The sequence below is a fragment of the Pogona vitticeps genome, chromosome 14 (assembly GCF_051106095.1).
Source record: "Pogona vitticeps strain Pit_001003342236 chromosome 14, PviZW2.1, whole genome shotgun sequence".
NCBI classification, from domain to species: Eukaryota; Metazoa; Chordata; class Lepidosauria; order Squamata; family Agamidae; genus Pogona; species Pogona vitticeps.
In genome coordinates, this window is record NC_135796.1 from 4,429,074 (window position 1) to 4,456,904 (window position 27,831).

The window sequence follows — 27,831 nt, forward strand, 5'->3', positions numbered from 1 at the left end:
TGCAGGATTCTTGAGACCTGGCACAGCTATACCTCCTTAGCCAATGGACTACCAGGATTCCAGAATCTCTCTAGTTGCCCACATCTCTTTGGATGCTTATTCCAACCCTTGCGTCTCTTGTCACATACTGTTTCTCCCAACTCCTACTTTTCAATAAATTCACAAGCCTTGTTTGAGTGTTAGGAGCTGCTTCTTGGCTGGATCATTTTGTGGCACCGAGAGACGGCTGATTGCCATTCCTTCTCTTACTGCTGCTATTCAACACAGAAACTTCTTTCAGAACCTTAGCCAGTGTTGGAGCACCAAATGCAACGCAACTTTAGCCATTTACCTGGTTCAGCCAATCACCACCACATGCAGTTCAAAATATACAAACACTGTAACCCATGTCAATTTCAAACAAATTGCAGTAACTTCTTCTGAAAAACCTAGTATGATGAGACACTGGAAAAGCTATATCATAACTAGTATAATTTCTCAGTGGTTATTTTCAAAAGAAGGAAAATGATGGATCAGTGTAAGCTTGGAGTATAGATTGCTCTGAGCCAACCAAGGTGAAGAGTGCACAGTTATGGTAACTCACATGAGAATGATAGTAAAAGGATGAAGTAAGTGGGGAAATTTCAAAGCGCTCTGGGTAGAAAAAGCAGCATAGCTGAAAGTGGTGATAGGAGAAAGCAATGAAGGGGTGTTTTAATGTAAAAAAAATTATACTCAATGCCTTTCTTCTACACTGACCTGAAAAATGGCAAATTTGCCCCTGAAAGCTTTATGACACTGGAAAACTATTTACCCAACTAGGGCCAGGGCAAAGCTTTCATGCCAGGGTTCCAGAAGAAGCAAAGAGCAGAGCCTCTGAGGAAGATTTGGCAGCTTGGCATCTTTATTTTTAGTTTTTTAAAATTATTAAAAAGCATAATTAGAAAGTTTCAATATACAGAAAGAATCCTAGCAAACCAGTTAGACATTCCACCGCTTGACATCAGCACCGCTAAAGACGCCGCCCCGCCCCTTCCCGCCCCACACCCCGCCCCACACCTTTCTCTAATACTCCACAGGCACCATCCACGGACACCACCCACCAAGTAACTACTGCTGCACGGCCTCCTTTAAAACAAATGGAAGGTTAAACAGCAGCACCGAGCATGGAGAAGAGCTGGAGAGAGGCTACGAGTGGCCGCCTCGAAGAAAACACCCCACACTTCAAACAATCAGAAACTGGATTGCTGGACTGGATTGCACGTCCACACCAGTGCCCAGAGCGGCAAGAGATCGTAGGAACACAGCAGGGGCTTCAGCCCTTCCGTACTGAACCATCAGTATCCTCCATCACTCCTACGGACCTCTTAGGCCAGCCGTTTCTTCCAGAGAGGACCGCTCCATCCCCATGCTTCAGTTCCGAAGAAGCAGCCACGCACAAGAGGTGCAGAGAGAGAGATGTTGGTGGTGAAAGAGGAGTTGAGCTGGAAAGGGATCGTTTTGAGAACACCTTCACGGCTTCCGAGAGGGCAAAGGGCCAGACTGGCTGCCCGCCCGTGATGGGATTGTAGGATCGGGGCTGGTACAACTGAAGGGTTTGTTGTTCTTTGTTCTTAAAGGCAAACAGAACAATAAATAAGGAATTTCAACTTAGCCCTTCTTACATGATTCAAAGTCCAAATGTTCTGATGCTGTAGGATATCTCATTAAACGTGAGTATTGTCATCCTAAGATTCCAGGCTGGAAGGAGTCATTTTGGTCAGAGCCACCTCAACTCATGGGCTCGGTGGGTCAGTTTTTAACTGCTGAGGAGCAGAGCCCTGATTCTTCTCCGACGGGAGCCCCCCACGAGGCATATAAATTCCCTCTCCATTTCAGCCTTACCTAGGCTGAAGCGGTCCAGTCAAGGGGATTCAAAGCACAATAAGTAGCTTCCCTTGATTTCTTCATACTTGAGAGAGCATCTGTTCGAAGCTGAAGGACACTGGAAGGAGTCCACATTTGAAAAAAGGCCAAAATTTCCCCTTCCCAGACATTCCAGCTCTTAAAAACGCAGCGGCAACAGCTGCCCAAGGACTCTGCCCATTAGAATTGCGGTTTTAAGTCCATACTTTATACCTGGGTACACAATAATGACAACAGCGGTTGAGTTGAGAAGATATGACTGATTCACACTCCTGTAACTGTTTGGCAGGACAGTAATGGCCACCTTAGAGAAAACAACCCACACTTCAAACTATCGGAAACTGGACTGCTGGGTTGATAAACAGCTCACCCATGCCAACACCTGGATCCGCAGATGATTACAGGAGCATGGGAGTACTTGCTCTCCTGCACAAGATGGGAACACAAGTTTTAACATTTCTCGGCTCCCAAAGGTTCATTTTAATAATACTAGGTGTTAAATGCTCAATCTCCTCCCAGTGTGCGGAAAAGAGCCCGGCTTTTCTGCAAAACTGGCCCCCGCCCTCCAAAAATATTGGCTATTCCAGAATTTTGGAGAAAGGATCTCAGTGCAGCCTGAAAGCACTCAAGACACCACTCCTAGCTTGAAAATCAAAAGGTGAAGGGAAGTGCATGCCCGGAATGGTAACTTCATTTAAGGGCATCACTGTGCTGTATTTCTGGAGGGAGGGATAGGAGTGGGTGAGGGAAAAGGTAAATTCCAAACAAGTCATGATTGGTGACATCAAGAAGGCAGAAGGCAAAGCAACATCAGGGAGGCGCAGCTGGTTAAAGCCAATATACATTATGTACATACTTTTAGGATCAAAAGTCCACTTGGTAGGCAAACCCATGTTCTGTCTGTATGATGCTCTTGAAAAAGAGTAGGACGGAGCGGGGGCAGAATCGCCTCCGTCCAATACCTTCTTGGCACTATTCTGGTAGGGTGTGCCTCCTGACCGAAAATGTGGGAGAAAACTCATTTCAATAACGGCACAGAGTGAGGAAATGCAATGTCCTCCCGAGTCCGAGGCCAGTGGAATCGCCCGTGTCTGGCTGGAAGGGCTGCGCTGAACTGAGCTGCCCAAGCATGCAGTCTCTGCCGCAGGGGAGGAGGACATTAGCAGCACCGCTTCTTCCGTTTACTGTTCTTCGTTAACTTCACCACGTCGTTCTGTTGCTGCTGCTGCTGCTTTGCTAAGTTGTCTTTCTTGGCCCGCAGAACCAACTCTGTGATGCAGTTGAACATCTGCAAGAGAGAGTGCAAGAGGAAGGTCAACCGTAGAACAGTGGCCTTCCCTACAACAGTGCCAGAAGCAGGTTCGCCGCAGAGGGAACATTAGTTGGCAATCACTGGGGTTGACGCCTTGACTTGGGGGTCACATGCAAGCCTCTGATACAGCCTTCCTCTCTCATATGACCCCAAGCCCCCTTCACACCCAGGCCCTGATCAATACGACTTCAGCTTAAGCATATTTAGGGTGCTCTGGAAATAGCCTTAGAACATGGATAGGCCAAGACAAGACATCCAAGTTCATATCTGGACCTGGGGGGGATGGGGGTGGCATACCGATCTACACGCCACACCTCCTTTTTTTAAAAAAAAACTAATTAGAAACAATCCATTCCTGCCCGCCCCGCCCCCCAATCAGCGTGCTGTTTCTGTCCAGGAGACAGCTTTTTTCATAACCAGGGCATTTGGAAATCACTTCCCACTGTAATAATTAAAAATAAATCTAAAAGACCCAGAGCCTAGAACAACTGGGGGACCCTGGACAAAATCCCACCCCATACCCACTAAAGGGAGGTGGAGTGGAGTTTTTTGGGGAGGATATTGTCCCTCAAAACTTGGGTGTGTGTGGAGGTTGGAAGGACATTAGCTTGAAGGTGTGGCAGGACACAACTGGACTTCTAGGGGATGCCTGTAACCCACTGGCTGCATTTAAGACACCCCTGTTTTAGAACTGCAAAAGAAAATGTGCGTGTTTCCAAATAAGAAGAGTTTCCTCTGCCCCATAACTATAGCCCCTCCCTTTGTCCCTGCTAGACACACCATCCTCTAACCCGATTTCCTGGGGGCAGGTGTTAGCACATATGCTCTGTACCTGGTCAGCAGACTGGTTTCGTATTGCATTGGAAACCAAAGAAATTACAATAGAGTTAGAAGAAAGCACAGGGGACTCTTAGAAACAGCAGGGGTTGTTTTCCACACTGCCCCCGCCCCCACCCCCCGAGTAAACTAGATTTTCGGGTTTGCATACAGCTGAGCTTGCTCAGACCCTGAGGTTGTGTTAGCATTGACTGGGGTGGGGGACTGGGGTCAGCACAGTGAGTCACATGCTATGCAGATCTACTTTCAAAAAACTTTCTTTGGGAGCACTCTTCATAAAAGGGGCAAGTTGGACAGACCATAAGAACATCTCAATCACACACACAGACAGAGAGAGACTCCTTACTTCATTTCACTAATAATTAACTGCATGGCGTCAAAATGACTCTGACCTATGGAGATCCTTTCCAGGGTTATCTCTGTAGACATGGGCATGGAGAGCCTGTTTGAGAGTTCATCCTTTGGATAAACAGGTGTTTGGGGGTTTCCTCTGGCAGGTGTCCATCAGAGGGAACATCCAACTTCTCTGCTCTATCTCTTCCGGGTGCTACCTCTCCGTGGGCTCCTGCTAGCGAAGAACTCCTGAACATCTATCTGTTCATCCAGAGGATGAACCAGCAGCTTGTGTCCATCTCTAGGAGAGAATATGCAGAAGTGGTTTCCTGTTCCCTTCTTCTGGGGCTGTCCTGGGGACTACACAGCTTGCCCAAGGCCACCCAAGCTGGCTCTTTTCATACAAGGCATAAGTGGTGGTGGTGGTGGTGGGGAAGAATCCAACCTCTGGCTCTGCAGCTGCATACCCAACTCAATATTCAGCCATAAGCAATTTCACTACTTTCCCCAAAGGATTTCTCTCTTCGTCCCTGAGAAGCAGTTCAGTTTCAGTCTACTTACTGAACACTTGGCAGAGCAAACAGAAAGGGAGATGTCTTTTGGGGAGGTACATACGTTCCCAAACACCTTTCCAGAACATGGTCCAGAATGGCAGAAGGAATGCTGGAGAGGCCAGAACGTCCTGAAAGGCAGAGAGTTGCCCTCTGAAGAAGAAAGGTCCTCTTTCCCCTCAGTTGCCGATGATTACCTCTTCCACATTAATGTTCTCTTTGGCGCTGGTCTCAAACAGCTGGATCCCCATCTGCCCAGCAAATTTATAGGCGTCTTCAGTTTCTACCACTTTCCGTTCTGGATCATCATTCTTATTGCCAACTACAAGTAGGAATAAAGAAAGGACGTTGGCATCCTTAAGAACATAATCAACATGAACACTTTAAAAGGTACCTTTGTGGAATAATCCACTTACTATCTCATGCAATAAAACATTAATTTTCCATCTTTATTTATCCAATATTTAAAATATATAATTTATCAGACAAATCTTTGCAAAGCCCTTTATTAAAAAAATACAGTCTAAATGAAATGAAATAAAAAAAAATACAGCCTAAATGAAATGTAAACTTGGAATTTTAGTCAAAACAGACATTAAGGGAAATGGAATTTCAACAACAATAAATGCCCGTTCCACCAAGCTTAAAAAGCATTCCTGTTATTTACTTTCCAATGACCAATCACAAAACAAAGCATCCCAACTGAAAGTTACGTAGGTGGAAAAAAAAATACATGCTATGACAAACAGATGTCTTTTCCAATTTGGGGAGCACCTCTTCTGAAAAGGTGCCTAACCGAATCTTTAAAGGGTTCATAGCTCAGTGCTAGCCATGATACTCCCTCCCCTTGTAAATGAGGATACTGTGTTATAAAATAGCCATCAGTTGGCCAGAAACTAGGCAGCTTACCTAATATTCGGCAAACATCATCGCAATTCTGGTTTATTTCATGCAACCACCGTTTGACATTCACGAAGGATTCAGCGCTTGTGACATCATAAACCACAATGACCCCATGTGTCCCTCTGTAGTACCTGAAGGCCGAATAAGAAATATGAATGCACATTTCCCAGCTTTAATTCCAGGATCACACCATCTTGATATTCGTGTCGTTGCCTATATATTCATATAAAAATGTACAGTCTGGTTGTCTACTATGTGGCCTACAAAACAGTTTGCTGAAAGATAAGGAGCCCCCAGTATGCACACAGGGTATTCATATACAGTATATGTCCGGGGGGGGAGGAAGGAATGGCAAGAAGGCAAGAGCTGACGCTTTCAAGATGGAGAAAAAATTAGGCACCGACAAGATGAGTGTTCTTTCTGTGCATTTACACTGTGGGGGAAGCACATGATGCAGGAAATGGAAACATATCTGTGGGATGCAGGATTGGCAGGTTCGAAATACCAGATTACCATGGAGAGGACTTTGTGAGCCATGGACAACTACTGTCGCTGCCAGCTTGAAGCAGATCAGAAATTCAGTAGAAAAAGATAAACACAAGGGGAAAGAATCGTGGGAGAGGCAAAACTGGTTGTACGGGTGACATTGCAGGGCAGAAAGGTGCACTGAAATCAGAAGTTTTCAAGAAGGACATCATAGGAACCTGGTGACACTGAAACTCTGAAGAACATGATGGATTTTGCAGTCATTTCCTTAAGAAGACAGCTGAGACACAGCTTCTGTTCTTTTGTGCGGAAAGAAGGTCTAGATAGAGCATAGCAGTCTAACACTGACATGGCGTGCATCTCTGTTTCAATCTTTAGCACCTCCAGGTAGGGCTGGAAGGAGGACTCCGGCCCAGAACCCTGGAAAGCTCTTGACTGCTAGTGAAGATAGAGCAGCAATGGGAAGCTGTGGCTGGGGTGGAGGCTGTTCTGCCACATCCTCCACCTTTCTGACTTCCAAAGGCCACAACCACCACCCCCTATAATATAAAACCTTTTCTATTTTGATAGGTAGGTAGGTAGGTAGGTAGGTAGGTAGGTAGGTAGGTAGGTAGGTAGGTAGGTAGGCAGGCAGGTAGGTAGGTAGGTAGACAGATAGAAAGAAAGAAAGATAGAAAGATAAAGAAAGATAGAAAGATAAAGAAAGAAAGATAAAGAAAGAAAGAAAGAAAGAAAGAAAGAAAGAAAGAAAGAGAAAGAAAGAAAGAAAGAAAGAAAGAAAGAAAGAAAGAAAGAAAGAAAGAAAGAAAGAAAGAAAGAAAGAAAGAAAGAAAGAAAGAAAGAAAGAAAGAGACCATCTGGTCATTTCCAGTTTTGTAGGGAAGAAAAATCATCTATCTTGGGCCTCTAGAAGGTGAGTCCTCCCACTTCCCAAAACAGATAAAAAGTGATTTCTCATACTCTTTAGAGGCTTTGGGAGATGTGACTGTCTATTTTCAGACCACAAATCCGGAGGGTCTTGGGGGCCCATGGTGAACCCAAAGGGGAGACAACACCAAGCCAGATGGATCCATGGTCAAACCTGAACTGTCAGGCTAGTAAAGCATTGGGCACATATGCCAGCGCAATGTTAAAAAGAGCAGATATTAAACAGCTTTATCACTACTCAAGTGAACTAATGGAAGAAAACCTATATTTTGCATGTTAATAAGATGCTCAGGCATGAAGCACCATTTCAGACAATCACTTGAACCTCTCTTGTGCACCTTCAATCTATTTCAGGCAAAACGTACTAAAGCATTATCCTAAGAACATCAACAGGGCTACACAGATTTATTTCAAGTATTTTGCATTTGCTAGTAAAATCAACTATGCCATTAAAAGTTCTTCTGTTCACCAGGATATCTGAGAGGCGGGAAGAGGCTTACAAAGAGACAGGTTTCATAAAAAGTGCAAGTTATGTCAGATCAGACACAGAGAGACTTTATACGACGGATGCTTACTGCAACCAGAGTCCTGCCTATGGGTACAGACTCTATTCTAGGCTTGCCACCAAAGGGTAGGGGGCACAGCATCCCACAGGGCACTTTGGCCCCATCCTCTGAGCAAAGAACGCCGTCCTGTGCCATGCCTCTGGCTTATGACATTTCACGAGGCTTTGCTCAAAGCACAGCTTCACACCCAGATGGGCCCGAAAATTGTTTTGAAAGATGAACTCCCACTCTTTAAATGGAAAACCTCAAAACCCAGCATAATATCATGGTGTGTACTCAGTCCTGGGTGTAGCCCTTTATTTACAATGGGAGTTGGTGGCATAGGGGTTGCATAGCTTTTGCTGTTTACAGCAGAAATCTGTTCTTCTGGGTATCCCTCAGAGAAAGCTGCGTTAACACCAAGAGTGCTTGAAGTCAATCACAACTGATGTATGTGTGCGTGCACACACACACACACACAGGAAGAGCTCTGCTGACACAGCACAAGGAGGCAAATGGCAGCTGACCTACACTTTCCTCCTCCTCCTCCTCATTTCCTGTCGTCCTCCTCAGTTTCTTCCCCATCATTGCTTCCTGTCTGAAGCTGGTGCGCGCAGCAGAACCCTTGTAGGATATGCCTCAGGACTGCCAGGAAGTCGGGGGCTGGCTCAAGCTGTGTGCACACGGCTAGACCTTCATGCTGCTTCCGGCAGTGGCAAAGAAAGGCAGGAGGGCCACCCCAAAGGACACAGCCTGCTCTCTCTCTCGGGAGACCGGCCAATTTTTCTAACCCATTCATTCCATACATGGTTGTTGTAGGTTTTTTTGGGCTGTTTGGCCCGTGTTCTGAAGAAGGACATCATTCCACAGAGTTTTGAAATCAGTTTTTGGTTCTGGGACTGCAACTCTCCCACCTCGAAGATACACGTCTTTGTCTTCTTCCCTTAATATTGAGATTTGAAACTGCACTTGCCACTAGGAAAATGTTGAGTAATGAATCCTAGCTGCACAGACCATTTGCAAACTGTTTAAGAGGCTCACATTAACTTTTTCTGCCTTTGCTCTGGAAAGCTCACAGGCACAGGACCACCCTAACAAGGCAGAGATGGGCCTTCTTTCTTTGGTGGCTTCCTGTGCCTGAATCTCATGAGCTCTGTACAATTCAAAATATATCACCCGACATTTTAAATACTGGCCAGGCCTATTCCAACCACTTATCTTATATACTGTAATAGGCTACAGAAGCACTGCAAACATATAAATCAGTTTGATGCCAGCAACCGTCATGGCCTCTTTTAAAGAATCTTGGGAACCGCAAGTTTTGGAAAGGGGCTGACAATCTTCTGTCAGTAACCCTACCGTATCTCCACCCCTTGTATCCATTTCAAATCTGTTCATATACTGGACGCACTTAATTTCTTCTCAAGCCAGCATTCCATATGGCAGGGAAATTTTGCATGGAAAGAAGACTCAAGAGTCACATCATCCAAATTGTGCCTTCAAGAGCCTTCCCTCTTTTTAAGCATACCTCTGCTTGGAGCTAACCAAACCTGCCCTTTCCGGAACACATTTCATTGGTACACTTTGACAGTATCCTCAAGAAGAGACCAAAAGTTCACCAGGCTATTCATGTGCCTATCAGTGTTAAACCAAGGTCAGGTTCAAGAGAAGGGCACCCTTCCTAGGAGTCTTGCAAGCTAGCTTCTAATTCAGAGATGGGAAGAACCTGGCCCGACCCCTCCTGGACTTTGAAGCTGAAAAAAAAGTGGGGGGTATGGGAAGGTTAATGATCATTCTCAGAAGCCTTGGAGAGCGGCCATTCACCTTTCAGTTCCTGTTTCTTAAAAAATGCCTTTTAAAAAGACAGCCAAAGGGTGTGGAATTGAGTTTTGCATGCAAATCAGGATTCCCAGTGTCCTTTAGGAGTGAGGGCGGACAGGGTTTGGAGGCAGAGTGTGGCCCTTCAAGGTCTGGAGAAGAAATTCCTAGATCCGTGGAGGATGCTCACCCCCGATGTAGAAGAAAAGAACATTTTGCTCCACGTCTGCCAGACTCCGTTCATCGTTTCGCAAAGAAAGCTGTGTTGCTTGTGATATGCTGAAGACTGAGCAGCAAACGGGTCTAAACGTGGCTTCCTGCCATCACCGCTATTGCAGGTGGCTGTACAAAGCAAGCCATATAGCACCGTACAACAGTTTTCTTTGCACTCTGCACTGAAAACTAAAACCGCAGCCAAGTATCTCAAATTCTATATACCAACAGCTGGAGGATTATGTGCAAATTAGCCACTTGCACATTAGTTCTCTCATAGCCCACAATTTTCTCCCCGATTTTCCCTCACAGCATCATTCATTTATTGGTACCCACAGTGTAGGAGATTATGACAGCACCTGTATTTGGAAGAGAAAATGAGGAAGTGCTTTATCTTTAGCCCCAATCCAGCAGTCCCTTCTGAAAGAAGAAGAAATGGAATCGACACCAGAGGAGACAAGAGTCCAGAAGAGAAATCGTAAACACTTCCATATACAGTGGGGTCTTGACTTAAGAACGGCTTGAGTTAAGAACATTTTGACTTAAGAACCACTCTCATAGGAAAATACTGACTTGACTTAAGTACTTAGATTTGAGTTAAGAACTGAAAAAAACCCACGTGGGAGGCAGGAAAAGTGCAAAAAGTGAACTTTCAGTTAACTGTTGGCCAGTGAAAAGGGTGCCTGTCTGCTTCCTCGCTCCTCCCAGCATTTAGAGAGTGGATTGGGAGTCTTCAGACTGCCTGGTACTGCCTGGACTGTATTTTCTCTGCCTTCCCTGAACCTTTCTTGACCTAAGAAAAAAAGAAACAAAATATCCCCCTCTAGTGGTCGAAGGCGGATTAGCAGCTTCCCATTAGTTTCTATGGACGGAAAAGAGCAGATACGGCTCAAATGGTTTTCAATGCATTCCTATGGGAAATGCAGATTTGACTTGAGAACTTTTTGACTTGAGAACCACCTTCCAATACGGATTAAGTTCTCAAGTCAAGACCCCACTGTATCATTAATATTCTGTACCTTTTTGGAAATCGTAATTGACTTCCAAAAATTTGATAATTTTGACAAAAGAGTGGTGTTACAATCATCATTGTTATCAACAACTTTTTATCATTCAGCTTTAAATTTTTATACTCTCTAAAGCACCCTGGAAAGCTATGTTACTATATGGAGTATTTAACAACTACCTCATAAAAGCACATTATTCACTCAAGTTCTTTTATCGATTGATAGCCTTGTTAAAACAGACTCACGTTGATGTGATAGTCCGGAAGCGTTCTTGCCCAGCGGTATCCCAGATCTGCAGCTTGACTTTTTCCCCGTTAATCTCTACTGTCCGGATTTTGAAGTCTACTCCAATCGTGGTGATGTAACTGCCTGCCAAAGGAAACGGCACAAAGTTGTAGGAGCTAAAGTAATAAAAGCTCTTCAATGTAAAATTGTTGATGGGTCCCAAGAATCTCAGCATTTTTCAGTAGCAGCAGCTAGGAAGAATTCTCTGCAGGTGACAATCTCATGGTTCCCACAGTTTGCCTACTGGAGTTTCATCAACCCCTCAAGCTCATTCTTAAACATCTGAAACTTTGAACTGTGTGGGGTGGGAAAACTCTACATTTATTCAAAAACAGGAACTCATCTGCCTTGAAAATAAGTTTCTGGAACTAATGCGATTCTTTCTTATAATGCTGACTGAAAGCGTTCTGTGTGAACTCTCTTGTGAAAGGTTCTGAACCACAACATACAGGAATATTTAGAACAACAGAATGGCTCCCCTTTGCCCATGGCTGGTGACACCACTGGGAACTGAGAGAGCCTTACAAAAATGATGCCTTTGTGTATTGGGGTGCTGCTGTTTGCACCATCTTCTCCAATCTTCCCCTTGATGCCTGGTGGCCCAGGAAAAAAAATCTGGAAAAAAAAAACTGAGGGGAAACATATTTTTTTCCATTAGTGGAAAATTTGAGAAACATAAAATCCTCCAATTGAACATTTTCTCTTCCAAATGAGCGAACTGCTTTCAAAGCAAGATGTTATTCACTCAGAGCACAACACTGCTGCGTCAAGATTTTTATGTAAGATAATCTACTGAATCAGAGCATGATCACTGCTGTTCATAAATCTCTAAAATGCTCAAATCCAAGAGCCATTGTTGCACCTCATGGGCTTTTGCCATCTCCTCTCACGAGGGAAACACAGAGAGCTTTCGCTGAGCGTGAACTGATGCTTACCATCCCCTGGCAACCTCTAGTCTAGCTTGATACGAGACATTCAGAACAGAAGCAAAACTGATTTTGTCCAAATAATACATTTTATTATGTTCAATATTTTGCTTGCAGATTTTTATGCTTTCAAATCACAAAAGTATACCCGGCAGCACAATTGTGAGTTATGAAGCGTTTAATGTTTCAAACCCAGTAAAGTTTTAGAAGAGGCAGCTACGTTAGTCTGTGCTAGCCTATCAGGTAAAAAACAAAAATCAAATAAAAAAAATTGAACAAGGCATTTTTCTCCTTTTTAATTTTTATTTTGTGTTTGGCCTGATAACGCAGCAAAAGGAGTATGATATGAGAATATTGCACATCTTTCAATTTTCTGGAAGATCTCCATTTTACCCAGACAAAATGGGAAGCCACAGGGCTTCAACATTTTCAGAAACTTTACATCCCTACTGCCTTAACACCAGAGTTTTAAGGAAAAAGAAGGGCCTATAAGCAGGAAGTTCTGTCTTTTCCGTCAAAGATGTCAAAGAAACTTGAGATTTATGATTCAGAGTTGTGGTTTTAAATGTGTTTCGTGCAGACTGTGAGCCACCTTGGGGTCCAGTGTGGAGTGGAAGGATACAAATTAGATATAGAAAACAAACAGTGTGTGTGTAGGCAAGGAGGTGGGGAAAACCCTCACCCTACATGACCCACAGGGCACCTGCTTTTGGACTCCTCTTCAAGAACTTGCTTAATGGGATTGAAGCATCCTAGAGAGCTCAAGGCGAAAGCACTTGTCCTCAGCCAACTCACCTGAGAAAGTGTTGTCAGCAAAACGTAACAGCAAACTGCTCTTGCCAACGCCTGAAAGAGAAATTGAAAACACACGCTGAGACCCCAGACAGATCTGAAGTAGCAGACTGGAACTGAAAATAAAAGGTCCCAACCACCTTGGGACACACTTTTAATGCTTTCTATTTTTTCCTTTTTCGCAGGTCCTAAGTAGCTCCAAAAATGTACCTTTTTGAGCCCCTGGGCAAAGCAGGAAGGTGCCTACAAACCTGCTCTCCAGAGGCAAGCAGGAGGCCTTGCACTTTGCTGAGATTCCTTCACTGTCGTTGTCACTCTGCTGTGGTTTGGAGCACTCCTACCCAAGCAATAGGGGCGGTTCCTCCTCTTTCTCACCTTCTAAAAGTCACCTGTGCAAATGGGCACGGCTCCTTTTGTCCCTCCTCTTGCTCCCTCTGGGTGCCAAAGAATTCTAGAGAAGCGACAGTTGGGGTGACCTCAAATCAGGGCAGGCTATGAATCTAGCCAACATTTGCTGCTGTTGTTTGGTGCCGTCAAGTCTTATAGCAATCCAAACAGAGCTTTCAAGGTAAGTGAGATGTTTAAGGAATGTTTTATCCTTTCCACACACCCCAACGTGTTTCCATGACCAATTGATTTGAACCCGGGTTCTCCAGAGTCCTAATTCATCATTCTATCCCATTACATCACACTGGTTAAGCATTTGCTATCTCCTGAGGGACCCCCTCCCCTACTTTTATCTCCTAAGAAAACAATACTTCTGAGGGAGGGTAAAATTCATTAGGAAGAACATACACTGGCAGGTATTACAGATACCTGCCAGGTCCCTGCCTCTGCTGATGTGATTTTTGCTGCTGTTCAAAAGTGCCTTTTTAATTCTTTTTTTTTTTAATCAAGCTGGGAGGTTGGCATTATGGAAAGCAAAAAAACAGCCTTCATTACAACCCAGAGATGTTCACTGTCATCAGACAAAAGTGTCAACATGGACTGAATCAAGGCTATTTATATATTTCTGGGGCAACAGAAGGATGAAGCAAAAAAAGCCCCAACACTCATGGGAAGGAGTAACATTACCCAGATCCCTTGTATTACAGCTGGTATTTTTAGGGTTAAAACTTTTTAAAAGGGTGCCAGGAGATTAGATGTGTAGAAAGGGGAATAAGAGGCATCTGTCTGTCGAGGTGCTGAGTTGCTACTCAAGGAGAGCACCCTGGGAGGGAGGGAGTCACCCTCCGCCCATAATTCTCAAGACCTCTCCTGAACACCCCACTTGCTGAGGGTCCCTGGCCTGTCCGAGCCACTTCCCTGCCCCCTTTTCAGCTGCCGTATAAAGTGAGGGACGGTCACTGATATAGCATATGGCCTGGACTTTGTGTTCTCAAATTTTCTCTGGTTCCCACCATAGAATCAACTTCTCTTGTACAGTAACTAGTTGCATTTCCAGGATAGCGTGTGGATACGTATGTGTGGGCAAACGGCTACATTCCTTTATGGATTTGGAGCAGTTCACTTTATGGAATGAGGGTCGTTCTCTCTGACTCCTACCGTGTTTCCCTGAAAATAAGACAGGGTCTTATATTAATTTTTGCTCCAAAAATGCATTAGGGCTTATTTTCAGGGGATGTTTTATTTTTTCATGTAAAACAACCAACATTTATTCAAATACAAGCATGGCATCACCTTCTGGTTGCGGCACAATGGTGGAGGGCAGGGCTTCACTTCATGGGGGCTTATTTTTGGGGTAGGGCTTATATTACGAGCATCCTGAAAAATCCTACTAGGGCTTATTTTCACGTTAGGTCTTATTTTTGGGGAAACGGGGTATACAGTAGTTTCTCTTTTCTTCTTGGTGTGCTCTGACAGACCACTGTCAAAGTTCACAAGAGCTGCCTTGTTTTCTCCGGGATGGGGATGGGGATGGGGAAATAATTTGGCGAGAAGTAATTTAGATCTAGCCATTTGCTTTCCCCTATTTGCAAGAATGAATCCCCGCCCTACAAGAGATCTGGAAACACATAAATACTGGAGAAGGAATGGACCAGGGTCTCCAGAAAGTAGATCTGCGCAGCCTTATTTCAACACAGACCGGGTTGGGGGCACCGTGGACCCCCAATTTCCAAGAATGAGGGGCAGAAGCATTCTTAGAAAATAAGAGCGACGTAGGCAGCTGCAGTCGGGAGCTTTATTTCAAAGTCTGCCCAGATGCACAAGGGAAAAATGGGGGAGAAGGGTGAATTGTCAAGCAGCTGGAAAGGGCCAGTCTTGAGGGGTGAACTTTGCCTATGCTGGATGTGACTGCCATCTGGGTGGCTTCTGTAGGTGTATTATCTGGCTTGCTCTGATGCAGAATATGTTCTGCCTCTCTCACTTTTAAACGGGTGAAGATGATGTGTGTGCGCCTATGTGTTTATCTGTGTGTGTTCTCCTCACCTCCATCATTCTGCAGTTTTTGAAGTGGGTATTTTGTGGCAATTTACAGGGGCAAAGTAGACTTGGGTCTGGGGATCCACCCTCTGTTTCTGAGGCTCATGTGTCTACCATCTGTGACACAGGTGTTTGTTGGAGCAGAAAACTGTTGGCTCAAAAGAGTGGTTCCAAGTTTTGCAGTTCAGACTACTAGGTTATATATATTTTTCAATCATCACTGGTTTGACTTGGGAGAAATGGCTGTTCAGTGACCAATCCGCCTTCATAATAGTTGCCATGTTGTGCAGGGGCAAAGCATTTTGCATAGCAGTCATTTTGGACAGAGCCCATTATGTCCTCTCAAAATACCAAAAGGCTCATCGGCTCAAAAGAGGCTAATACTTTTGCTTGAACAAAGGGAGCATCGGGTTCCAAACACAGATTAATGTTACATTTTCATGAGTTGTGCTTCATACATCGCGACCCAATCAAGACCGACACTTATATGGGTTAAAGCCTTCTTTCACTCACTGAGGAACACATAACTCAAGGTCCCAAGCTCAATATCTGGCGTCTCCAGGTAAGGCTTCAGGCAGCAAGTGGTGTCAAAGAACCTGCCTGGAACCCAGGAAAGCTGCTGCTTGGCAGCTGTGGATTTCCAGCCTAGGCCAGAGATTGGACTAGATGACTCTTTGGGTCCCTTCCAGCTCTGCAGTTCTATGATTCTATGACAGCAGACAATATCAGGCTCAACAGATCATGTTCTCTTGGAATTCCTAAAATAGAAATAGATATTCACAATCCACACAGGCATATAATGCTGGCAGGTAGTACATGAGGTGTACACCAGTTTCTGATCACCAAGACAGCCAGCGTCTACTTCTGGGTTTTTGGCATAACAATACTCTACTCCTATCCTGAGATGAACTGCAATCATGAGGGGAGCTGCACACGTGAAGAGGAATGCATCCTTGGCCAAACCTTACTGGTATCTTATACCAGGATAAGTGCAACAACATAAATTATAGCAGTGACCTGATGCTAGTTAACAAGTTGCTGCTTATAATCCCTTGTTGCACACCAGCTAATGTGACTGGCATATGATAAGGGAGATCAGTTTACTAGTTGCAATTTGCTGCTGCAATTTATGCCACCGCACTTATGATGGTTTGACTAACCAAAGAGAATCTGGCTGGTATATTCAAGCAAGACACATTTGAAATCTGCTCATGCACAATAACTAGGCCAGAATGTTCCCAAAATCCAAGCATGTAACTGCACGGCAGTGCCAAACATGGAAACCAGGTATCGCTGTGCTCGTCTTACAGCACGGATTGGAAACTGGTCGAGCCTTTCTATCCAGCCTGCATGGGGTTTCCTCAGCCCTGGCTACAAGAGGAAAGGAAAAGCTCTTCTGCTAGCCTTCAAGGCAAAGAGGAAGGCCTCTGTTTTGGAGGCAAAGCAGGACACAGCTCAATGCACTGCTTTTGCTCCTCTTTCCGTTCTCAGTGGGGCCCCACCAGTACTGTGGCCTGAAAAGGATCAAGGGAACTGTGCTCTCCGTCTCATGGTAAATTGGCATGTAGCAGAATGGGAGAAAAACCACCCCATGAAAGAGTGTGTTTGGAAAACAGAGGGAGAAGGCATGGTGGTCAGAGGAGCTGGGGCCAAGAGTTAAAAATATCAGTTAAAAACACTAGCTAATCAAAACAATTTCCATCTTTTCCCTTTGGAACAGGATCTTGTCTCTGACATTGTACAAAAGACTAGTCCTGCTCATCCTTAGTTCAGAGATGGAAAGAGCAAATGCCTGTTCTACTTCTGTGCCCATCAGAGAGAGAGAGAGAGAAACCCCATACACCTTCCATCTTAGAACTGAAAGAGAAAGACCAGCGTAATGGCATTTCTGCCTCTGTACCCAACTGGAGAGGTAAGAGCATAGCATCCAATGAGTGCTGAGTAAGGCCATATGCCTCAACATGTTCTTCTTGGCTCAGCACAGGAAGGAACATGTGAAGGCTCATGGGCCTGCTCTAACTCTAATCTCAAAGCAGTGCATTGAGCTGTGTCCTGCTTTGCTTCCAAAACAGAGACCTTCCTCTTTGCCTTGAAGGCTAGCAGAAGAGCTTTCCCCTTCCTCTTGCAGCCAGGGCTGAGGAAACCCCATGGAGGCTGGATAGAAAGGCTCGAGCAGTTTCCCGTCCGTGCTGTATGCTCACAATGTCTGCTGATTGACAGAGTCAAACCTGCCCACCTCTCCCTCACGTCTCCAGATTTAAGCTGGAAGGGAGTGGCGGAGATGTGTCAGCTGAGGCAGCCTCTGTGCATGGCTTGTACTGGGAGCGTCTGCAGGGTGTAAAGGCAAACCAACATACCTCAACCTTATTTTCCTTGAGGAGAAAGGAGGTAGAGGCCTCTCAGGGCTTTTAACGCAATCCAACCATGAAATAGTTAAAAAAAACATTATTGCCAGCTTGTTAGACTAGTTGCCTTTCCACCTTCTTTTTTAAACTACACCCACTGAACCCTGCTCCTCCCACTATGACTATCAACTTACTTTCAGGAAGCATATACAGTCAATTACTTTGGTAATTTTAATCCAGAGAAAATAGCCTGAAGCCTTTCCTAAACTGCAATTCTGCCTCACAGACCAGGGCAAGAATGATACAATCATGTGAAGAACTGTTAAATGTTCATTTATATCTTCTCCAAGAATCACTACACTGCATGGTCCAGAAGGACCTGCTTTGCATATGTAAGATCCCAGGAGCAATCCTCAACTCTTCCAGGTGTAGCCAGGAAATATTCCTGTCTGAAAGCTGAATGGGCCATAACAGTCATTGGACAATAGTGAGACAGCTGCTCTGACTGACTTGCTACCAGGCAGCTTCCTATATTCTTTATAAGGAACTCTGCGTTTCACCATACCTGCATACTTTCACTACTGTAACAGAGCACTCTGTATGGACAGTCATTCACAGTAGATCTTGTTCTGCTTTTCATACTTTCTGAAGCAGAAGATGAACATTTTTCAGAGGGAAAAACAAAAAGACTAACAGCCCTTCTTCCTGGGGCTTGTCTGCAGTGACCAGAAACAAGCGGGACTGAGCTTGTATGCATTTGTATATCAGCTTTTGGACTGCACTGTCCAATTTCATTGGACAATTTCTATCACTTAAGATCTACTGTGAAACAGGTGATCTCTCAACAGACTATTAAGGCAGCGTTTTCTAACCTGCAGCTTCCAGATGTTTTTGCTACTACCATGATTATTCCTACACACCTGCAATGACCATGTCAGCTGAGGGCAATGGGAGTTGTCTGATACATCCAGAGAGCATTAGACTGTGAAAGGCCATACTCTTTATATTTTTTTAAGGGGCAGGCAAGCCAGCGTCCAACAGCATGGTGAAGGTTCAAAGACCATGAGAGGATACCTGTTTGCCTACCTTGATTTATATTAACTCATCCCTGGGATGAGACAGAACCCCAGAGGCATTTCACTATTCCCAAACTTCTGCCAGCAAGTGCAAATGCCAATTCTAATTTCATGGAATGGAATAAATATCCAAATTACATTTCTACCCAGGTTTTGCTGCAATATCACATACTGGTAAGTTCCAGTGAACAGCAGAAATGCACACAATGTTAACTAACATAGGCCCTTTGTAAGCAGAACAAAGTACAGTGGTGCCTCACAAGATGATGTTAATCCAATCCACAGAAATCGCTGTCTTGCGAAAACATCTTGTGAAACCAAATTTCCCATAGGAATGCATTGAAAATTAATTAATGCGTTCCTAGGGGATTTTTTTTTTTTAAAGGAACTTAAGGGGTAGGGAGCTGGGGAAGCACCATGGGAGGACTGGCGAGGGGTCCCCTCCCCATGATCACCAGCTTTGGAGGTCCCCTACTAGTCCTCTGATGGTGCAGGAAAAGACTCAAGTGCTCTGAAGTGGGCGTGGGTGATTGTGGTGCGAAAAAGCCCCACTGGAACAATCGGTTTGCGATGGGTAAAATGAACGCAAAAAAACATCGTAAAGCGATTTCGTCGTAAAGCAGGGCAACCGTCTAGCGAGGCACCACTGTAATGCAAGCCCTTAATTAACTAGGCAAGAAGCAGGACCCTCAAACCTTCTGTTTGCAATCAAACTACAACTCATTTGCCATCTAATGTGATTCACCGGTGACTAACTGAGATCTATACAACAGGGGGCTTTCCACACAGTATGCTGATGGCAGCTCTTCTGCCTGCTGACATATAAGTTCCCACTTGATTTCCATAGAGTATGCCGTGGGACTTGGTCATAATTACATTAGTACATATGTTCAAATTTTTAAAAATGGTAAAGAATACTGAGCAGAGTCTCGTGAGATGATGCGTTCCATGACAGCTGTTGGAGATGCAGAGAAGGAAGGACAAAACTGAGTTCAGGCAGGAACTACAACTCACATGCTTTTATGGAGCTATACAGTTTGCCTTTCAATGCCATGCACTGAGACAAGTTCAAGAGGAAACATTGAGCAATCCTCTGTAAGGATAAATAAGGTAAGCATGGGAGAAAACTGCACAAGACAAAGAAGTGTACAATAGGCCTTGCTAACAAATGCCTTTGCCACTCTCTAAGAGAGTCTTCAGGCCAACAGAGATCATTACAATAGGGACAACATGGAATTTATTATAGTTTTTTATTTATGCAGTGTTCCCACCTAGACAACAAATTACCAAATGGCTATTTACTACAAAGTGTCAGTAAGCAGCTGGTCATTAGCATTGACCTGCAAAGCAGTGGGGAGAATCACTCGTCCGATTCTCCACAGTTTCATTAGGTAAAGAAGTATGGTAAACTTGAACACAAATTTACAAAGATGTCTTCTACTTGCCAGACTATCGATCCTTTAGCCCAGTACTGACCTCACTTGGCATGGGATCATGTGGCCCTCCAGATGTCAGACTATTAATTCCATGCTAGCTGAAGATTTCAAGAGTTGTAGTCCAAAAACAAATGGAAGGCCACAGGTTCCCTCTTCCTGTTTCCTCTGAGGTCTTTTTCACTACTTGCAACCTGTTGAAAACAACAACACCAAAAATGCAAAAGACTAAATGTTGATCCTTCTGCATGAAAAGCAAGGATGCTCATCACCAAGCTACAGCTTCTTGCTACCTCCCAGAACACGGCTGGCAACTGGCTGAATACCAACTAACTTAGGAAGCTACTTTTGATACCTGGCTGTCTTACATTCTCCAACTTCTAAAGACATATCAGGACAGAAAGTGAAGGAAGGAAGTCTACACTGAAAGTTCACACAGTAGAAGCCTAATGAACTGATGGAAAAATCATTCAAATAACGGCCATTTCAAATATTATGCAGTTTCTACATGGACAACTTTTCCACGCAAGAACATCTACATACTGTAGTAACATTTATACTCACATTTCAAGCACTCTAAGTAGCTCCTATACATTTTCTTTAACAATCCTTATAAGAATAATGTAAGTTAGATCACAATGTAAATTATCACCACACTGCAGATGAGCAAGGTGTGTGTGTGTGTGTGTGTGAAAGAATTGTTAACTTGGCCCAGGCTATCTAGCAATTTTGTTGTGGCCTAAGTGAGATCTGTGGCAAGGTTTCCTGTACACACAGAGAGAGACCCCATGCTAACACAAAATTCTCATTATGCTTTTTAGAGACCTTTATGAACTACATATAAAGAAAAATAAAGAAGGGACACAGGATAGACTTTGCCTTTAGGTTTCTATAATCCTAAAACTAGACAGAGAAGATAATAGGAGACTAAAACAGTCCTTGTAGGTGTAAGCTAGGGAACAGAGAAGTGTTTTTAATTAACAGACTCTGAACTCTCTCAGGACAGCCTACAAATCTAAAAGCCTACCTTTTGTAATTAGTGCCTTCCCTATGCCCCATCTTAGTTCTTTAAAATCAATTTAATGAGCTTAAAGTACTGTCTTGGCCTTACAATACTCTTGCAGAGTAGGTTAGTCTATAAGGCGATAGCTTGCCTGTGACCTTTAAAACTGATTGGAGATTTGGATATTCCAACCAAACCGCATTCAAGCACTAGCTGTCTAAGGAAGAGGAAGATCTTACAACACATATTAAATGTACAAACTGTTCTTCAAGCTTGAACATCAAAAGCACATTGACAGACTTATCAGAAGCTTTTCCATATTTATTAAACTCACTGCTGGCTGATTTTGCCTCTCCTAAATCTCCCTTACATGCGCCATCATAAAATTTAAATTACAAAGTAACGGGATCAGGCTTCTCTTTTCTGTTATATCATTCTGTAAATGCCTCCTAAAGGAAAAGTAATGTACAAATACTAATGACAACATATGTGTGTGTGTGTGTGTGTGTGTGTGTGTGTGTGTGTGTATATACATATATACATATACATATATATATATATGGTGACCATAGAGACAAAAGGATATTTAGAATTTACTTGGTATTTTCAGCCACTTTGTGATAACAATTGGCAAACTCTTACTATATACTGTACTAATACACACTTTAGTATATACTGTACTAATATATTAGTATACACACATTGGTATGTATACTAATACACACATTAGTATATACTAATATACACTTTTTGATAACAATCGGCAATTAGTATATACTAATCAGCATTTAACAATCTTTCATTTATTATTATTCACCATTCACATCCCTGTGTTTCTTCTGGAAAGTTTATTGCAACATATATAAAAGTCCTCTGACCATTTTAATCTTGTAGCGTACCTGGAAAATATACGAACTGGCTAAAAGGGCATGACTGGCTCAGAATATGCTGTAGGCTTCACACAACAAAAGGCAAGTCTGAAGGTAGATCCTATTTTGTGTGAGACTCCCGAATGAACATTATTCAAACTGCTCCTGTTCAAAAGGACTAGTCCCTGTTTTGATTTGATACGAACAGAATTTGGTCCTTATTTTGCATTTCAGAAAGATAGATGTTCAGGAAGTTGAAATCTGCTCTTAAAAGCACATCAGTTTTCCTCTAGTTTCAGCCCCTCAACTTCCATGGATTTAACATGTAAACACCTAGATTTAAGTCAGGGGTGCTGGATACCACGGCATTTCAACCATACAATTCCTACACAAGACGTGAGATACAGCTGCTCATTCGCTTCTGTTTCTACATATCCAGAAGTTGTTAGGATTATTGTGATTCACTGCATGTTCCTTTTTTCATCTACTATATTAGGTAATAAGAATGCAGATAGCAGGGCATAGCATGATGTCTAAGAGATACGCAACCTTTCCCTACAAATATATAGTCAACTGTTTTCGGTAGGATTTACTAAGAAATAAATCTGCAGAGGACTGACATCCAAGTTATGAAATCAGGAAGTTCTCATTTTGCATATCTCCTCTGCAACAGTGTGTCAGGAGAGTTTAAGCAAATACTCTTTCAAGCTTACAACATGAGGATAACACTGACCAACCTCACAAGGTGGCTGGAAGACTTACAGTCACAGAACGCATGACATAACAAAACACTTTGCTGTTTAGGGTCTAGACACTTTCAGGATCACTGACAGCAAAGTTCAAAGCCTTACTCAGCAAGGAAGGACTCACTGAGTCAGCTGTTTCCTCATCCTAGCCCACCTCTAAAGACTGTTGAGAAGATAAAACAGATGAACCACACTGGTCATTTTAAGCCCCTTAGAACAGCGGTCCCCAACCTTGGGCCTCCAGATGTTCTGGACTACAACTCCCAGAAGCCTTCATCACCACCTCTGCTGGCCTGGATTTCTAGGAGCTGAAGTCCAAGAACATCTGGAGGCTCAAGGCTGGGGACCACTGCCTTAGAAGACAAACGAGATCATAATTTAACCAATTAAAAAAATAAATAAAAAGAAGGCAATGTGAAGTCTTTGGGGCACTCTCAAGAACACAATTAAAAGCATCACACAGCTGTGGTTGGGGCATTGGGTGACCTTGGGTTAGCTTTTCACTCTCTGGCTAGCACAGGGCTGCGGTGAGGATAAGATGTGGAAGGGCAAAAAAACCACTAATATGTGCACTAGCTTATATTCTGAGGAAAAAAAACCAACCCAATATCGAAAACACAATAAACAACAGGAAGAAAATTAACAATACTGTACTTGCATTGACACTTTTTATAGCAGGAGTGGAAGCCATGTAATCCCCCCTTTTAAAAAAAAAATCAGGCTGCCGGGGGACTGTAACTCCCATCATCCCTCATCATCCCTGCCCCTGGTGAAGCCTGATTTGGGGGGGTGGTCGGCTTGCAACTCCCCGCGGGCCTAGAACCAGCCGGGCCAGCCAGGAAGGCGGAAGGGATCCGGGGAGCCTCTCGCCCCCTCGGGCAGGGCACCCCCGTTCCGGCGCCCTTCCCCCCCTCCGGGATCCAGGAAGGCGTTGAGCCGCTCGAAGAGAAGAAGAAGAAGCCGCCGGAACCTGAGGAAACAAGGGGGCCAAAGAGGGAGCATCCCTGAGGGGAGGATGAGGAGGGAGACGCCCCGCCAGATCCTTTGGGGGGGGGGAGATCCCTAAAGATCAGTAGCACAGAAGCCTCTCTGACAAGGACTTCTCTCCTTCTCCCCCCCCCCTCGGCTCCCTGATGCTCCTTCGGGGCCCCCGTCACACAAACACACACCCACATCTTTACACACCCACACACACACCCCTATTTAACGCCTCCTCAGGGACACAGGCCTAGAGGCGCGCGACCCCCCTTCCTCCGCCTCAGGCGCTTCCGCCGCCCCCCCCCTTTCCAGGCTCTCTCACCGCTGTCGCCGATGATGAGGAGCTTGAAGAGGTGGTCGTAGTCCCGGGCCATGGCCGGCGGAGGCGGCGGCGGCGGCGGGGTTAAGGGCAGTGGAGGGAGAGGCGGGAGGAGGAGCGGCCGCTCCGGGCGTCGCGAGAAGGCCGCGTCTCCTCAGGCGGCGGCGGCGGCGGCACTTCAGAGGCCCCTCTCCCTTCTCTCGACCCGAGAGCCCGGAACTGACAGGAAAAAGAGGCGGCAAAGCAAACGGCGGAGAGAGTGTGTGTGTGTGTGTGTGTGTGTGAATGTGTGTGCGCGCGCCTCTGTCTGTGAGAGGAACCCCCCCCTTCAAAGCGCATGCGCGGCGCTCCACCCCGGCCGCTGGAAAAGCCAAGAGCGACGGTTCGGATTCCCGGCTGCGCACGCGCGGCTCCTCCTCCTCCTCCTCCCCCCCCCCCCCATCGGCGGGTCAGAAAGCCGCTACTGTACTTCCTCCCTCACCCCAGCTGAGGTCTCGTCGGCTTCCTCTTCCCTTGTTCAACAACATGCCGTTTTCTCGCCCTACTTCCGGATGGGTCGTTTCCTCTCTCTTGACTCCGCCCCGTTTCCCTTCCAGCTCTTAGTACGCATGCGGTGAAAAAAAAACATTCCGTTCTTTCTCGGTGCGCAGGCGCGGGCTAGACTCGAGACAGAGGGTGGGGTGGTGCGCAGGCGCGGGCTAGACTCGAGACCGAGTGTGGGGTAGTGCGCAGGCGCGGGCTAGACTCGAGACCGAGTGTGGGGTAGTGCGCAGGCGCGGGCTAGACTCGAGACCGAGTGTGGGGTAGTGCGCAGGCGCGGGCTAGACTCGAGACCGAGGGCAGGGTAGTGCGCAGGCGCTCTCCCTTGGTGCCTGTATTTTTTTGTCTTCTCAGCTGCAGGAAAGCATGTGCTCCGTTTTTTACAAAGATTTCAGAGCGTGGTTTCAAAAGGGTTTGTTAGGGGCAGAGACAGCAGAGGCTGGATTTCCTCTGAGAGTAAGGAGGATTTGAGCTTAGAAAGTTGATACAGTGTGTGACCTGCCTGGAAACTTGGAAAGTTTTAGAAATAAATTGTTGCAATTGCAACTCCGAGGCCTTTCAGAAGTAGTTACGTACTGTTATAGCTGGGAGAAAAAAGTACATTTCTAATTCTCATTTATTGAATCAGTGTTTACAAAAACAAAAAATTTAGTGCCCCACGTTGCTTGCTTAGGACTTCTGTCATAGAGAATTAGAAAGCTGAAAAAGTAAATTAGAAAGCAGAAAAAGTTAATGATACTTCAAAAGGAGTGAACATATCCCCTGTTAAGTTATATTAATAATATAATCTAACTATACTTTTGTAATAGCCAAAAAATGATTGCAAGTAATTAATAATTGTAACTAGTTCCTTTTAGACTCTAGTTTGAATCTTGCTTCAACATTTGGTGCCCTTTCAAAGAATCTGCCATCTGAGGTGATTACCTCAGCCTGTGTGATGGTGGTGCTGGCTGAATAAGAATTCAGTTTTGCATTATGAAGAGTTGTTTAGTCGTTAAGTCATGTCCGACTCTTTGTGACCCCATGGACCAGAGCGCGCCAGGGTCTCCTGTCTTCCACTGCCTCCCGGAGTTTTGTTCAAAGTCATGTTGGTCGCTTCAGTGACTCTGCCCAACCATCTCATCCTCTGTCATCCCCTTCTCCTCTCGCCCTCACACTTTCCTAACATCAAGGTCTTTTCCAAGGAGTCTTCTCATCAGATGGCCAAGGTACTGGAGCCTCAGCTTCAGGATCTGTCCTTCCAGTGAACACTCAGGGTTGATTTCCTTCAGAATGGATAAGTTTGGTCTCCTTGCAGTCCAGGGGACTCTCAAGAGTCTCCTCCAGCACCACAATTCAAACGTATCAATTCTTCGGTGGTCAGCCTTCTTTATGGTCCAGCTCTCACTTCCATACATCTCTACTGGAAAAACCATAGCTTTGACTTTTGGACTTTTGTTGGTGAGGTGATGTCTGCTCATTAAGATGCTGTCAAAGTTTGTCATCAGTTTCCTCCCAAAAAGCAGGCATCTTTTAATTTCGGGGCTGCTGTCACCAACTGCAGTGATCATGGAACCCAAGATAGTAAAGTCTGTCACTGCCTCCATATCTTCCCCTTCTATTTGCCAGGAGGTGATGGGACCAGTTCCCATGATCATCGTTTTTTTGATGTTGAGCTTCAGACCATTTTTTTTTTGCACTTTCCTCTTTCACCCTCATTAAGAGGTTCTTTAATTCCTCCTCACTTTCTGCCATCACAGTGGTATTGTCTGCATATCTGAGGCTGTTGATATTTCTTCCAGCAATCTTCTCTGCATAGTAAATTGCCCCAAAACCTGGATACATCTGGCATCAAAGTAGACCAATATTAGAGAAGAGAGAGCAGACATCTAGAGTTGACCTAGACAGCTTTGCTTTGCAACAGAATATCAGCTTGGAAAAATGTCCCTGTAAATTTGTTCAGAAGTGAATCTCCGTACTTACTGTACATCACTTGTCCAGAGGGTTAGCTGGTATTTTAGGATGTTGTAATAGAGTCGTGTAGTCAATGACAGATTGACAACCAAGACACAAACATAGGGTCTGCAGTCAATTGAGATAAGAACTCGCACTTCAATATCTGAGCCAGCACAACAAAAAGACTAGACAGATTATAAATGCTTTTTTCGAGAAGGTAGCCATCTTTGTAAAAACAAAAATAGCTAGCTTTTGACCTGCATTAGTTTTCATCAGGCTATGAACCCATATACTGTGGTTACTGCAGGGAAAAAAGACAACATATTAATGTTCCAAAAGTCCTGGCAGATATCCACACCAGGTCCATGGGTACTGTCTGCCTTTAATTTCCCTCTGATGTCATGGTCTGTAATCCTAAGTGATCACTATATGACTGTGTACTGTATTCTTTTTCCCTCCAGTCGACGTTGGACGTAATCATGGCAGTTCAGATTCTCCGTGTGGCAGCTCTAACCAATGATGTTGAGTTGCATCCAGAACCATTTCCAAGCAAAGTTCTTCTTTTTCATTTCTTTCTCTGGTTCCAAAAGATCAGGTGTAACACTCTGTACTTTTCAGTTCTCCTTATAAATTTGGTATATTTTAACTTTCTGCCTTTAACACAACTTCTTCATTCACTCACTGTAGTGCTTCCTTGTTGGTCACCCTCCAAATCCTACAGACCCTAAGCATCCTGTGCTAAATTTCAAATGCTTCTTCCTCCTTTTTTTTTAACTTGTCTGTATTAAAGTTCATAACACCAAGCTAGAGATTAGACCCAAGAATAGATAGCCCTATACAGCATGGCTTCTCAAAAACAAGTTTAGTTAAAATATTTTTTTAACATTTTACCTGTTTTAATTATTTAACATATTATTAATTGGTCTTATAGTTTTCTTGTTTTCTAATGCGTATCTCACTGTAGTTTTAATTCTTTTTTTTTTTAATACGGTGAGCTGCCTTGGGTCCCCTTATTGAGAGAAAGGCCGCCTGGAAATAAGGCAAATAAATAAGTTTTAGGTGGTTGTTATGGTTTTCCGGCTGTTTGGCCGTGTTCTTAAGGTTTTTCTTGCTAATGTTTTGCCAGTCTCTGTGGCTGGCATCTTTTGCCAGTCTTTGTGCTCAGACAGAGTTCTGATTCTTCTGAAGATGCCGGCCACAGAGACTGGCAAAACATTAGGACGAAAAACCTTAAGAACACAGCCAAACAGCCTGGAAAAACCACAACCACTATCGGATCCCAGCCGTGAAAGCTTTTGAGAATACAAAATAAGTTTTCATTTTTTAAAATCATGTTGCATCATT

At 44.4% G+C, this 27,831-nt stretch overlaps 1 protein-coding gene across 3 annotated transcripts; it reads right to left on the reverse strand.

Annotated features, from left to right (window-relative positions):
* Window positions 1–860: 860 nt before the first annotated feature.
* RAB35 (RAB35, member RAS oncogene family) lies at window positions 861–24,570 on the reverse strand. Of its 3 annotated transcripts, none has more exons than XM_072983076.2 (6): window positions 24,494–24,570; window positions 12,823–12,873; window positions 11,062–11,185; window positions 5,827–5,951; window positions 5,115–5,239; window positions 861–3,172 (listed from the first exon to the last, which is right to left on the reverse strand). In XM_072983076.2, the coding sequence occupies exons 1-6, from the start codon at window positions 24,537–24,539 to the stop codon at window positions 3,044–3,046; spliced, it is 600 nt and encodes a 199-aa protein (XP_072839177.2). In that variant the 5' UTR covers window positions 24,540–24,570; the 3' UTR covers window positions 861–3,043. The 3 variants fall into 3 exon arrangements, with proteins under 3 accessions (XP_072839177.2, XP_020667278.1, XP_020667279.3); XM_020811619.3 differs by lacking the exon at window positions 24,494–24,570 and adding an exon at window positions 24,016–24,405; XM_020811620.3 differs by lacking the exons at window positions 5,115–5,239; window positions 24,494–24,570 and adding an exon at window positions 24,016–24,389.
* Window positions 24,571–27,831: the final 3,261 nt, after the last annotated feature.

Excerpts from the sequence above, each read along its gene's own strand:
- RAB35 (XM_020811619.3), bottom strand. The coding sequence starts at position 24,067 with ATGGCCCGGGACTACGACCACCTCTTCAAGCTCCTCATCATCGGCGAC. Across the intron at positions 12,874-24,015 it reads CCTCATCATCGGCGACAGCG|GCGTTGGCAAGAGCAGTTTG; the intron begins GTGAGAGAGCCT and ends TTTCTCTTTCAG. Across the intron at positions 3,173-5,114 it reads AGAACATTAATGTGGAAGAG|ATGTTCAACTGCATCACAGA; the intron begins GTAATCATCGGC and ends TCTCTCTTGCAG.